The sequence below is a fragment of the Gossypium hirsutum genome, chromosome A12 (genome assembly GCF_007990345.1).
Source record: "Gossypium hirsutum isolate 1008001.06 chromosome A12, Gossypium_hirsutum_v2.1, whole genome shotgun sequence".
Lineage (NCBI taxonomy): Eukaryota > Viridiplantae > Streptophyta > Magnoliopsida > Malvales > Malvaceae > Gossypium > Gossypium hirsutum.
The window spans coordinates 77,516,710-77,528,710 of NC_053435.1; the positions used below are offsets into that span (position 1 = coordinate 77,516,710).

Sequence of the window (12,001 nt, forward strand, 5' to 3'; positions counted from 1 at the left end):
TAAGACAATCAGAAATTTAGTTTAAAATTGTATATCTTTGGGTATCTAAATGTTTAAAAGGTTTCTAGCCACACCACCAGATTTGATCCCTTTCTTCTTTCCCAACTCAATACGAATTAACAATGAGTTCAACACAAGCTTAACACAATCCTCAAATTCTTAAGCAACAATGACACATTCACTAAAAAACCAAAGCAGCTGTCCCAAATGCAGAGAATCATCTGTTGCTGGAATGTCCTGAACAAAAATCTGGTTTGGTCACTTTAAACACCCATCCGATCAGTTTCATGCCCTATCTTCAGACTAATGGATGCCGTCTCCTGTAAATTTGCCCATATCAATAAGATGCAAGTCAGTTTGTTGTCATATTTTACAGGGTTAATGTACTATTTAATGTTCAGTTTGGTACTTGAGTTTTTTCAATTTGATATTTCGAGTTTTTCTTTATACCATTTAAGTACCTGAATTTGGCTTCAATGTTCAATTTGGCACCTGATTTTTTTCTATCCCAATTAAGCACCTATAATTTTTTACTAGAGAACATGTGTTAGACATTCATTGTACCATATGATATCATTTGGTTTGGGTACCAAATTGAAAATTGAAGACAAACTCAAGTCCCAAATTGGGAACCCAAAAAACTTGGTATCAAATTGAACCTTGAAGCCAAACTCAAGTAACAAATGGCATAAGGTTAAATCACTATTTGGGGCCTAAACTTAGCAACTTTTCCCACATTGGGGCCTGGATTTTTTTTTTTGTTCAAGTTAGGCCTTGAATTTGGCAATTGTTCCCACATTGGGGCTAAACTAGGCAACTGTTCCCACATTGGGGCTTGAACCTTTTTTTTGTCCAAGTTAGTCCTTGAACTTGGCAATTGTTCCCACATTTCAAGGACTAACTTGGACCAAAGAAAAAGTTCAAGCCCCCATATGAAAACAACAGCCTAATTTAGGGCTTAAATTGGAAAAAAAAAGAAATTCAGGCCCAAATATGGGGAAAATTGCCAAGTTCATGCCTCAAAAAGTGATTTAACCCAATGGTATATTAACCCTATTTTACAAGTCATCCTAACCAAATTATCTACAACATTAAAGACAGTAAAGATCGGATTTGAGAATATAGAAAGAGAGTAAAAAAAGAAATCACCTCTTGGGTCGGATTCGGTCTTCTTCATAGTCCATCACTCCACCAGGTTCAGAGTAGATCTCTTCAATCCCTCGAAAGTCAAGGTCGGCCTGCTTACAGTGTGTAACTTCTGCCACAACGTAAGTAAGCCATATCGACCAACATATCTTGATATTGAATGAGTGAAGTTCATGGCATGCTATGTAATTATATATGCATATTTGCAAGAATTAAAAGGACTCGCTTTCCTAGCATCACCCCCTCCTCATATATATATTATATCAATATTTAAGGGGACCATGCTTTTTAATAGTCCAACAATGAATTACAGCAAAAACGCAAACAGGAAAACTAGATTCAACCGACCTTGACGGCAACTGACTTCTTTACTTCTTCCACCTTATCTTCGACCTCCTTCCGATGCTTCTTGTCCAACTCGCTCATTGTATCAGCCCATTTTATCTTCTCTTGAATTGAGATGAGTAAGTTGTCTGATGTGCCCAACCTAGGTTCTCATCCATGGACAGATGTTAGATATATAAGATGATATTGATCAAATTTAACATTGCATTGCCATCAAGCCTACTTAAACTAGCTAGCTCCATTCGACAAAGCCAAAAGCAAATATAACATAAGACAGTAAAAAGTATCAATAAAGACTTCAGCATGAACAGAGACCTTAATGGCATGCCTTACTAGAACCAGAGATTTACCAGTTTGATAGTGTTTGTATCATACTCCCAAGTTGTCCTGGCCTCAAATCCCTTCCAGCAGCAAATTGGACCTTCCACAACAAATATTAGGAACTTCAATAAGCAACAAATGAAAAGAGAAAAGTTTTGAAAGGTGAGGACTCATACCTCAAAACATCTTCGCAGCTGATCCAGCTTTCCTCTGACTATACCCTAACAAAAAGGTAGAGAAAGAATGAACAATCAGCATGCTTTCAGTTTAACAATGGTACAATTTGCTTCCCTTAAAAGTCAACCCTCCTTCTTAAAAAGCACATGGCATGTATTGAATGAAATCAAAGCATCAAAACCACAAGGCTGCTCCAGACTTCCAGAGTAAGTTTCTGGATTAAAAAGGAATAAAGAATCATGCAAGGGAACTACCTACCGCATATATGCATTCATTGATGATAAAATCTTCAAGTTCACGGACATTTGTGACATCTAACTCCAGCATTAGTTGATCATATGGTAGGACCTGAAGGAGGTATGTTATAAAAGTGAACATACTTGATGCAATCAACATGAAAAACTTGCAGAATAATTATCATGCAAAGATTTCTCACGAACATACACATACATCTCATTCAATTAGGGAGAATAACAGAATTCAGAACAAAAAAAGTATTAAACATTTTGCAGGCGATTCTAGAGAACTTGTTCCATCCTGTAATTAAGTCAATTATATGAAAGTGGCATGATTGAAGAATATCAAAACATACTATAACCACTAATAGGACCAGAAAATAGCATATTTAGATCTGCAAATGCCTCATATCTCAGAGAATACCTTGTTTGTCTCTGCAAGTGTAAGGACAGTCAATTGCTTTAGCTTGAGAACTTGATCGGGGAGCAGTTGAGGAAGACTACCACTATTACCTAGTTATACAGTTTAAACAGCTAAAGTTAATCACATTATGTTGAGTAGAAGAAAAATAAGAACAATCAAAACTGAGAAATAAATCAAGTAGCTTAGTTAGGTAAAAGGAATCCTAATGCCTACTGTGCCTGGAACAATAAACATCAGAGACAAACACTGTTAGACTCAAGATACTAGCAACAATGAAGAGAGAGAATATGGAAAGGGTTAAAAAAAGCCAAATCACTAAGCTCGACAATTGATATTTAAATGTAATGCCTTGTAAATTAGCAGTCCTTGAAATTTCCATTTGGATAATCACATGAGTGTAAATAGTTACCTTAACAAGATTAGCCGAACAACAGTTTACATATTATGATTATTCTCAGTAGCTCTATATTCACAATTATCATGAATTTCACAGAAAGTTGCCACAAGAAAAAACAAAAGTTAAATCCTTAACATTTACAAGAGGCAAAACATCTCTAACTGACCACTTTTCATGTTTAAATTCAACCACCAAGGAAAATCACACATTCACACTCCTTATTGTTCAATAAAAGTCTTCACACACACAGAAGCAACAAATATTTACTACTAATAATCCTCAAATTTTCTCAAAAGAAAAACTTATGGTACGAAAAGGAAATAAGTGTATTAAATTCAGGTTCCAGCTTACTCTTGTAATCACTCCATGTGCCATGTGCAAACAACCGAAGCACCTCAAGGTAAACTGAGTTTTCAGTTCCTTCAAGCTGCAAAGGTACATTGATTTCAAATAATTATAAGGAAACTAATAAATGACACCAAAAAAAGAAAAAAAGAATTGATCATCAAGAAAACTAAAACAACATATATAGAAAAAAGCAACAATCTAATAGAAGACTAATCATTTAATTGCTAGGACAGTGCAACCCGCTTTTATGATTTATATACATAAATTCCCCATAAATCTGGTAAAGCTAAGCCAAATTTGAACATCATAGACTAATGAACAACCCCAACAATCATCATTAATGAAAATAATAGGAAAACAGTAAACCACTCTGCCAGAATTCCTTCTCATTTTATTATTATTATTATTATTATTAAACAAAAGAATCCCTCAAATGTCAAACCTAATTTACTTGAAGGTATCCTCTGCTATGTATAAAAATTCAAACAGCTAAAACAAAGTACAGGTCAGGAAAATAGTGTACAAATATATCAATCTCAAAAGTCAGTTTCCTTGGTTTTCACTCAATTTCTTCATCAGCCAAACAGGGTGCTACTATGGCCGGTATCTGAACAGTAAGCAAACTATTTATTCAACAAGGATAAATAAGCAAACTATTTATACAACAAGGATAAACTAATTACGGCCTTGATTTCTTAGATTTAAGGGAAAAATAAATAGAGAATGGAACAGGTTCTAACCTCAGCGACTGTAGGCACGGCAAGGATCTCGGAGAAGGCGAAGAGTGAAGCATGCGACGTCGCTTCGACAATTAAGGCGCCAATAGCTGAACCAACTTGAGCTGACGCTTTCTTCACAAAGTGATCGATTAACTCTGCTTGTTTTTGCTCGATATCCATCCTCAAAATATTAAACCCCTCAACTCACACACGGGAGGGGGGCAAAAGCAAAAAAAAAAAACTTAAAATAAGATGATTGAAGAATCTTCTTGGAAAAAATTACAGAGAAAAGAAAAGAAGAAAACTAGGGTTTGGTACTGGGAATGGTGAATCCAATAAGGGGAAATTAAATTATAGAGTTCAAATAAAATAAAAATACTGCAAAATTTGTGGAATTTGAGAGATTTTCATTTGTTTTAGAATTAGAGAATTTAGTTTAGGGACATAAAGATGCCCCCGCTTTAGCTTCTTTTTTCTGGGTTTTGGTCTCTTTGTTGACTGTGTTTTTATATGATTAAAAAAAATTAATTTAACAATTACTATTTTTTTTAATTTTAAAAAAATATTAAATTATTTTAAATTATTTTATTTAAATTATTAAATTATTTAAAAGTTTTATTTAACTAGATGTTAACTTTCTTTTATTAAAAAAGTTCAATTAATAAGTTTAAGTGACAATTCACATTATAGATTGGTACACATTAATGAGTAAAAAATCATATATTAAATTTAAGTAAATCTAATTTTAATACCGAATATAAAAAAAATATTTAAATTTTAATTTATAAATTCATAATATTTAAAATTATTTTATAAAAAAAATAATATATAAAAGAGAATAAAAATAATAATTATATTTTAATTTTTAAAATAAAATCATTATAACATAAATTTATTAATAATTTATTTTTCTTCTTAGAGAAAAAAGAGAGTGAAAATTGCTGATGTTTTCTGTATTGGCAACTTTCGGCAAAAAAATTCACAGGTGTCATGAGGCTTTGACATTTAAGGGTTGAGATAAAACCATATATTAAAATAATTCATTGGATGCATTTATTAAGCGCACAATAATATTTTTTAATTTATATATAAATAAAAAATAGTATTGTTTTATGGTAAAAAAATGGGGTTTTTTTTATAACTTCAGTGGATTCTAATTTGTATGTATTTTCGGTTACAGATAAATATGAGATACTCCAAATATATTGATTTAAGAGAATGTAATTAAAAAGTTAAATGGTGCTATTAGTATTCAGTTATAGATTTAGATTGGATATGCATTGTGATTAGTATAATAGTGGTGACACTAACAGATAAAAAGGTAAGGTAAAACATTATATTATAGCACTCATCTAAATTTAATTATCTTTAATTTTTATAATTTTCAAATTTTTAAATTTCAATCATACTCAAACAAGAACTATTAAATTCATTAACTTATCGTTTGGCTGGAACTAGAATTTTAAAGGTTAAAAAATAAAAAGATTAAAAATTACGAAATTAAAATACAAGAGTAAATAAGTAACTTAGGCACGGTTTAAGACCCTAATAACATACTTTAACATAAAAAATTACGCATAGAGAAACTCAAAAAATAAGTTAAATTGATTTTTTTTGGTGAAAAGAAAAGATTACAAAAGACTAAATCCACATAGGAGGATCCTCAATTAATCTTAAACCTAGCCTTCTAGAACGAACTGATTTGGCCAAGCTATTTCTTCTCGAAGAATATGCTGAATCTTCCACTGCTTTAGAGCTTTAAAAATAAAATGGATTCTTCTGACGAGAGCAGAATTAGAAGTCCCTGAATAACCTTATTGAATAGCATTAGTAGCTTCAATACTATCAGTTTGGATAACAAACCTTCTGAAACTTCTATCCAAAATAAGATTTAAGCCATCTAAGATCCCCCAAAGCTCAGTCTCGACCACTGTGCAATTACCCAAATATCTACAATAACCCATGATCCACTCATCATTATGATCACACACAAACCCTCCAGCAGCTGCAAAGCCATCATCAAGTCTAATTGAACCATCAGATTTCAAATTTACCCAACTGCTGCCTGTATGCGAAATGTGTGAGTAACAATGCGCCTTGTGATGAGCTATTTTTGAAGCTAATGAATATTGTTTTGCCCAATTGTAAGAAACTTTAAGAATCTCCTCATAACTCTAAGAAAAATCTTGAAAAATAAAATAGTTGCGGTTTTTCCAGATGCGCCAAGCGATAATCCCAAAAAAGCACGACCAGTCCACTCCATTAAGAAAAATAGAGAAATGATTTTTAAGATTAATTGTCATCCAATTTTGAAGGGAACCATTATAGAACCTGGATCGTCTTCCTTCTGGGATAATATTATCCCAGATGATTCTAGTTGCAGAACAGTCTCAAAATACGTGTAGAACATCCTCGCATTCGTGTCCACAAAATCCACAAGTGCTGTTGTTTCCAATGTCTCTCTTTGTCCTTTCGGCGTTCGTAAGGAGACGATGCTTGAGGCGAGCCATAAAAAGTAACGGATTCGCTGGGGACCATTAAAACTGCAAGGTATCTTTCAAATATGTTCTTTAGGATTCAATGTACCATCTCGGATCTTCTCATAGGCACTTTTGATAGAGAATAAACCTGTCGAGGTAGCTCCCCACACAATTTTATCAAGTCCCAAAGAAGGGTGCGGTGGTGGAATTCCAACAATTTTATTAACGATTTCTTCTAGAATCCACAAACGAAAAAGGTCTAAATTCCACGATCCATTACTTGCAAGCATATTACTAAGCCTACAATTTATATTAAAGTTAGAAAAGCATGGAATATAAGATAATAAGGGACCTCAATTTGGGATCCAAGGATCTCTCCAACATTGAATACTTTTACCATCTCCAACGGACCACAGGAGATTTTCATAGATAAGGGGCCATACCTTAGCAATGGATCTCCATAGAATAGAACAACGCCCCATTGAAACATTATCGGGTAAACTACTAGGGATTCCGTACTTTGATCGAATAACCTGAACCCACAGAGCATTGATATTGTAAACAATATTAAAACCCATCTTTATCATGAAAGAAGTGTTATGATCTTCCAAATGTCTCAGACCAAGGCCCCCATGAGCTTTCGGTTGGCACACTGAGTCCCAACTAACCAAAGCTACCTTCGCGTTGCCATTAGTGGATCCCCAAACGAATTTTCTTACAATACGTTCGATCTCGTCACATAGACCTTTAGGAACCATCATTGTCTGCATAAAGTAACTTGGGATCGGCAGAAGGACAGATTGAGCTAAAGTCACCCTACCTGCCATGGAAAGTTGCCTTGCGTCCCAATTAAATAGCTTGCTACACACCTTATCAACTACAAAACGTAGTGTATTATTAGTAACCCTTTCGTGGAAGAGGGGTACACCTAAGTAAAGCTCCAAGTCGTCTACTTCCTAAAAACCAAAAAAATTGCTAATACGCCTCCTTAAATTGCTGTCCACACCTTTGGAGAAAAAAATATTCGTCTTTCTCATATTGATTCTATGACCCGAGTAGCTACAAAAATCATTAAGAATATTCTTAATGATCCGAGCCTGATGTTCCTCAGTATGACCGAAGAGAATCAAATCATTTGTAAAGAAAAGATGAGAAAGCGGTGGACCATTGCGAGCCAGCCGAATAGGAGTCCAATTACCAACACCAATAGCAGCACGAATATTGTGACTCAACCACTCCATGCACAAAATGAATAAGTACGGAGATAAATAACAACCTTGTCATACACCTCTGGCTGGTCTAAACTTTGGTGTTGGAACCCCGTTCCAAAACACCTGCATAGTAGAGCTAGAAATTGCAGACATAATAACATTAAGTAAAAAATTAGGAATATCTACAGCTTGAAGCGACGAGTCAATAAAATCCCAGCGCACTCGATCATAAGTTTTTTCCAGATCTATTTTGATGGCCATCCACCTCCTATTTTTTTGCTTACTCATCATAAAGTGAATAACCTCTTGAGCAATGACAATATTATCAGTGATATTTCGTCCTGCTAAAAAACCAGTTTGCTCAGGAGCTATGAGCTTAGGGAAAACCACTTTAAAACGATTAGCAATAATCTTCATAATTAGTTTATAAAGAACAAAGCACAAACTGATTTGTCAAAACTAGGTGAAGCTTTCTGGATATTGGCTTTTAGGCAAAAGAACAATAAGCGAATTATTTAACTCCGAATCGATGTTTTTACCAGAAAAAATACCTTTAGCCAAACTACAAACGGAGGCGCCAACGTGGTCCCACTGACTTTGGTAGAAAAGTGCGTGAAAACCATCACTTTTTGGAGCTTTCAAAGGTGCCATATCAAACAAAGCAACTTTGATTTCCTCATCCAAACCTGGATTATTAAGGAAGCTAAAATCCTCGTCAGTGAGGGAGGGGAAGGCGCTTGTGGGTAAACCACTCATCGGGCCTGAGTGTTCGCCATACAATACTTTAAAGAAATTGACCGCTTCAGTTTTTAGCTGCTCTTCATCCATGATCCATTCCCCTAGATCATTTTTTAAAGCAGTAATTTGATTCTGCTTCCTTCTTCTCAAAGTAAGTGTGTGAAAAAATTTGGCATTGCGATCTCCCAAGACTAACCAATCACAACGAGCTTTCTGACGCTAAAGGATTTCCTTATGATGCAACACATTTTCCAAATCTTCTCCAACTTCCATCTTAACTTGGCAGAGATAAGCCGAATTGAATCTATTGCGCTTGATCTCGATGTTATGAAGTTTCTTAGTCAGAAACTTCTTGCGAGTAGGAATATGACTGTCCACATCTTTATTCCATCTTTTGACTTGAGTAGTAAACTCGGAGTAAATCATCGCCATATTAGTAGAAAGCCTCCAATTTTCTTTAATGAAACTAGAGAAAGCTAGATGTTCAACCCAACCAGCTAAAAACCTAAACGGTCTCCCTTGTGAGGAAAGAAAATTAGACATCAAAGATAATTTGAGGCGTCTATGGTCCGATTTAAGTCGTGGTAAGTGTGTCACTAGAGAATTAGGAAAAAGGGTACACCAAGGGCTGTTACAAGTAGCCCTATCCAGAAGCTCCATAATCCCCCTCTCTGCCAAGTGAATTGCGGTCCTCTAAAGCCTAAGTCTTGCAACAATGCGGAATCCATAAGCTCACCAAAAAAAGGGCACATTTTCCCCAGAGTCCGGCCCCTTTCTTTTCAGAAAGAGAAATAATGGCATTAAAGTCACCAATCGCCATCCAAGGAGACCCATCCACTGGAATAGTTTTTTGTAAAGCCTCCCATAAAATTCTCCGTTTATTCTGATTCGGGCTAGCATACACAAAAGTAACCAAAAGAGGTTGTCTAAATGAGGTACCGGTAATTCTGACTAACACAAATTGCAAATGGTTTTTTAGAACCTTTACTCCAACAGATTCTTTCCAACCAATCCAAATACCACCTGAAAAGCCCACTGCCTCTACTAGTTGTGAGTAATGAAAACCAAGCTTCGCAATAATCAAATCAGCTTTTCCCCTACTGACCCTTGTTTCAATAAGGCTGATCAAATTGGGTTTATGTTCCTGATTGTATTCATGAAAAACCCGAATAAACTTCAAACTAGTACAACCCTGACAATTCCAAGAAAAAATAGTAAAATTCATAGATAATAAATTAAAAGTAAGAGGACTAACCTTTCAAAGGCCAATGGAAGCTTTATATCCCTCATCGTTGGTACTGACCGTATCAGTAAGGGTCTCCACTTACTCACCAATAAGTTTTGCCATGGAATTCATAGCATCATGGAGTGAGGCACGCGAATTTCCAGCAATTTTAAAACGTCCCCTCGTCCACGAATTGTCTTATTTAGCGCTCTACCACTACGCCCTCTTCCTTTTTTATTATCAAGTCCATGTCCTTTTGAAAGAACAGCCAAGATATTAGAGTCACTTGGTCTATTATTCGACTCTGTAACTATGGAATTGTGATCTGAATTTCCTTTAAAAATTACAGCCGAATGTCTTTTGGGATCCAACACGTTAAAATTTAAAACCACCTCTGACTCAATAGGTCCTTCGAATGTATGATTAATATGCAGAGAGGAGTTTTTGTTTTGTGAAATCAGTGTGAGGCCCGACTGCACAATATGGTCTAAGTGTCCTGAATCATTTAAAATCAACTTGCCAGTCGAAATTGGTTGTGACCCGTCCGAATTGAAGCCCATATTATTTTCTAAAATTAAATCCCCATGCGTCCGGCCTTGTCCAGCTTTTCCTTGTTCAACTTCCAAATAGACTAGCCTACTAGCCTTATCTTTCAGCCCAATAAAACTGCTCTGGCCCACTGTTCCTTACCCTTTTTTTCTTTAGTCCGCTGCCCATAATTACCCCCAGGCCTGCTCTCTTTTAATTTCTTGATAAAATCTCATTGTTTAAAAGCAACCTCCTTCAACCCCGAAATTTCAGCCCCCGAATTTCCAACCCCTGATTTCGTAAACTATAGTAATGAGGCGTTACTATCAATATCATGATGACATGTAAAAATCTCATATTTTAATATAATTTTTGAATTTTGATACCGAATAGATATAAATTTTTAAGTTTAAATATTTCTGTATATATTAAACTAGATTAAGCCCGCTCTCTGTTAATGAAATTTGCTAATTTGCTTGGACCTAACAACCCACCGACCGAACCATCAAATGATTACTGGTTAATAAGCCCAACTAAAACTCTTAGTACTAAAAAAGTCGTTAGCCTGGCCCTAAATTTGGGGACAAATTTTTTTTTTGATGAAATCGACTGGTTTTATTTCTTTATTAAAAAAAAAACAATAACAGTAATCAGAAACTCCTACATCTTGGACTTGGATCCAAAATAAACAGGTCCAATAAAACAGAAATCAGGCAAAAACAAAAAGGCCCATAAATAGAGAAAGAAATAAAAAACCTACTCATACTAATACCAGTCGACAGCAACAACTGCCCTTTTAAAGTCACGTCTTGTCATCTGAACCGTCACAACCATTGGAAATAGTAGATAAGCTCAAATCTCATCAAATCTTTAATCTTCAGCTACAAGTTTTCAGAAGAGCCATTTCTTTTACTCTAATCTGGTTCTCTTTGCTTTTTCCTCTCCACTGCTCTTCGAACACTCTCTGGGATGCTGCCCTCCAGGTAATGACTTTCATTTCTCTCTAATACTTATCCAGCAAAAGTATAAGCAAAGAGATTTTCTGATTTTGGAATGAAATGAAAATCCATATTTTGAAAATGTATTTTTAAATTTTGGATATCTCTGATGACTGCTCCGACGATCGATCTATCATAATATGTACTCTGGCATTTTTTAATAACTGTTCTAGAGTCACCCAAGATAATGCATGTAGTTAGGCCCATGGAAATACTTAACCTTATTACCTCTAAACCTGCAAGAGCCTCCGCCGCAAACGGTGATGCAACGTCGACATGGAGTACCGATTTGTAAGCCAATATTTCCCCATCCATCGCTTGGACTATCAACCCCGTAGCTGATCTGAAAGACTGCTGGTCAAAAGCTGCATCAAAATAAATAACTGGGCACGTTCTCTGATCAACCTGTTAAAGAACTCTATCAGAATCTAAGCTAAGTTTTTTCTCTACTCCTTACAACTCTGAAACGTAGCTAACTATTTGATTGGAAATTTCAGTGCTTGTTGTGTTTCTATTTTCATAAAGGAGTTTATTTCGACTTGTCCAGATAATCCATAACCCACGGCAGAAAAGACGACACTGTTCACTTGTCCCCTTGTTGAAAACCCAGGTAAGCCACTCCCATATGCCTTCACTGTTGCTATTAAGCACCCAAGAACACTGTAAATTTCTCCATACTTCCTTTGTTGTAGGGCACTACCAGAAAAT

At 35.3% G+C, this 12,001-nt stretch overlaps 1 protein-coding gene across 2 annotated transcripts; it reads right to left on the reverse strand.

The window, feature by feature from the left end:
* Positions 1-4,769, reverse strand: LOC107923935 (COP9 signalosome complex subunit 7). Of its 2 annotated transcripts, none has more exons than XM_016854141.2 (9): positions 4,135-4,769; positions 3,398-3,473; positions 2,650-2,738; positions 2,248-2,337; positions 1,989-2,033; positions 1,842-1,912; positions 1,495-1,633; positions 1,150-1,238; positions 1-320 (listed from the first exon to the last, which is right to left on the reverse strand). In XM_016854141.2, exons 1-9 carry the CDS (start codon positions 4,291-4,293, stop codon positions 299-301), a joined length of 780 nt encoding a protein of 259 aa, XP_016709630.2. In that variant the 5' UTR covers positions 4,294-4,769; the 3' UTR covers positions 1-298. The 2 variants fall into 2 exon arrangements, with proteins under 2 accessions (XP_016709630.2, XP_016709639.2); XM_016854150.2 differs by having other exon boundaries at positions 236-320; positions 1,150-1,258; positions 4,135-4,596.
* Between the last annotated feature and the right edge of the window lie 7,232 nt (positions 4,770-12,001).

Excerpts from the sequence above, each read along its gene's own strand:
- LOC107923935 (XM_016854141.2), bottom strand. The coding sequence starts at position 4,293 with ATGGATATCGAGCAAAAACAAGCAGAGTTAATCGATCACTTTGTGAAG. Across the intron at positions 3,474-4,134 it reads CCGTGCCTACAGTCGCTGAG|CTTGAAGGAACTGAAAACTC; the intron begins GTTAGAACCTGT and ends GTACCTTTGCAG. Across the intron at positions 1,634-1,841 it reads ATACAAACACTATCAAACTG|GTTGGGCACATCAGACAACT; the intron begins GTAAATCTCTGG and ends ATGAGAACCTAG.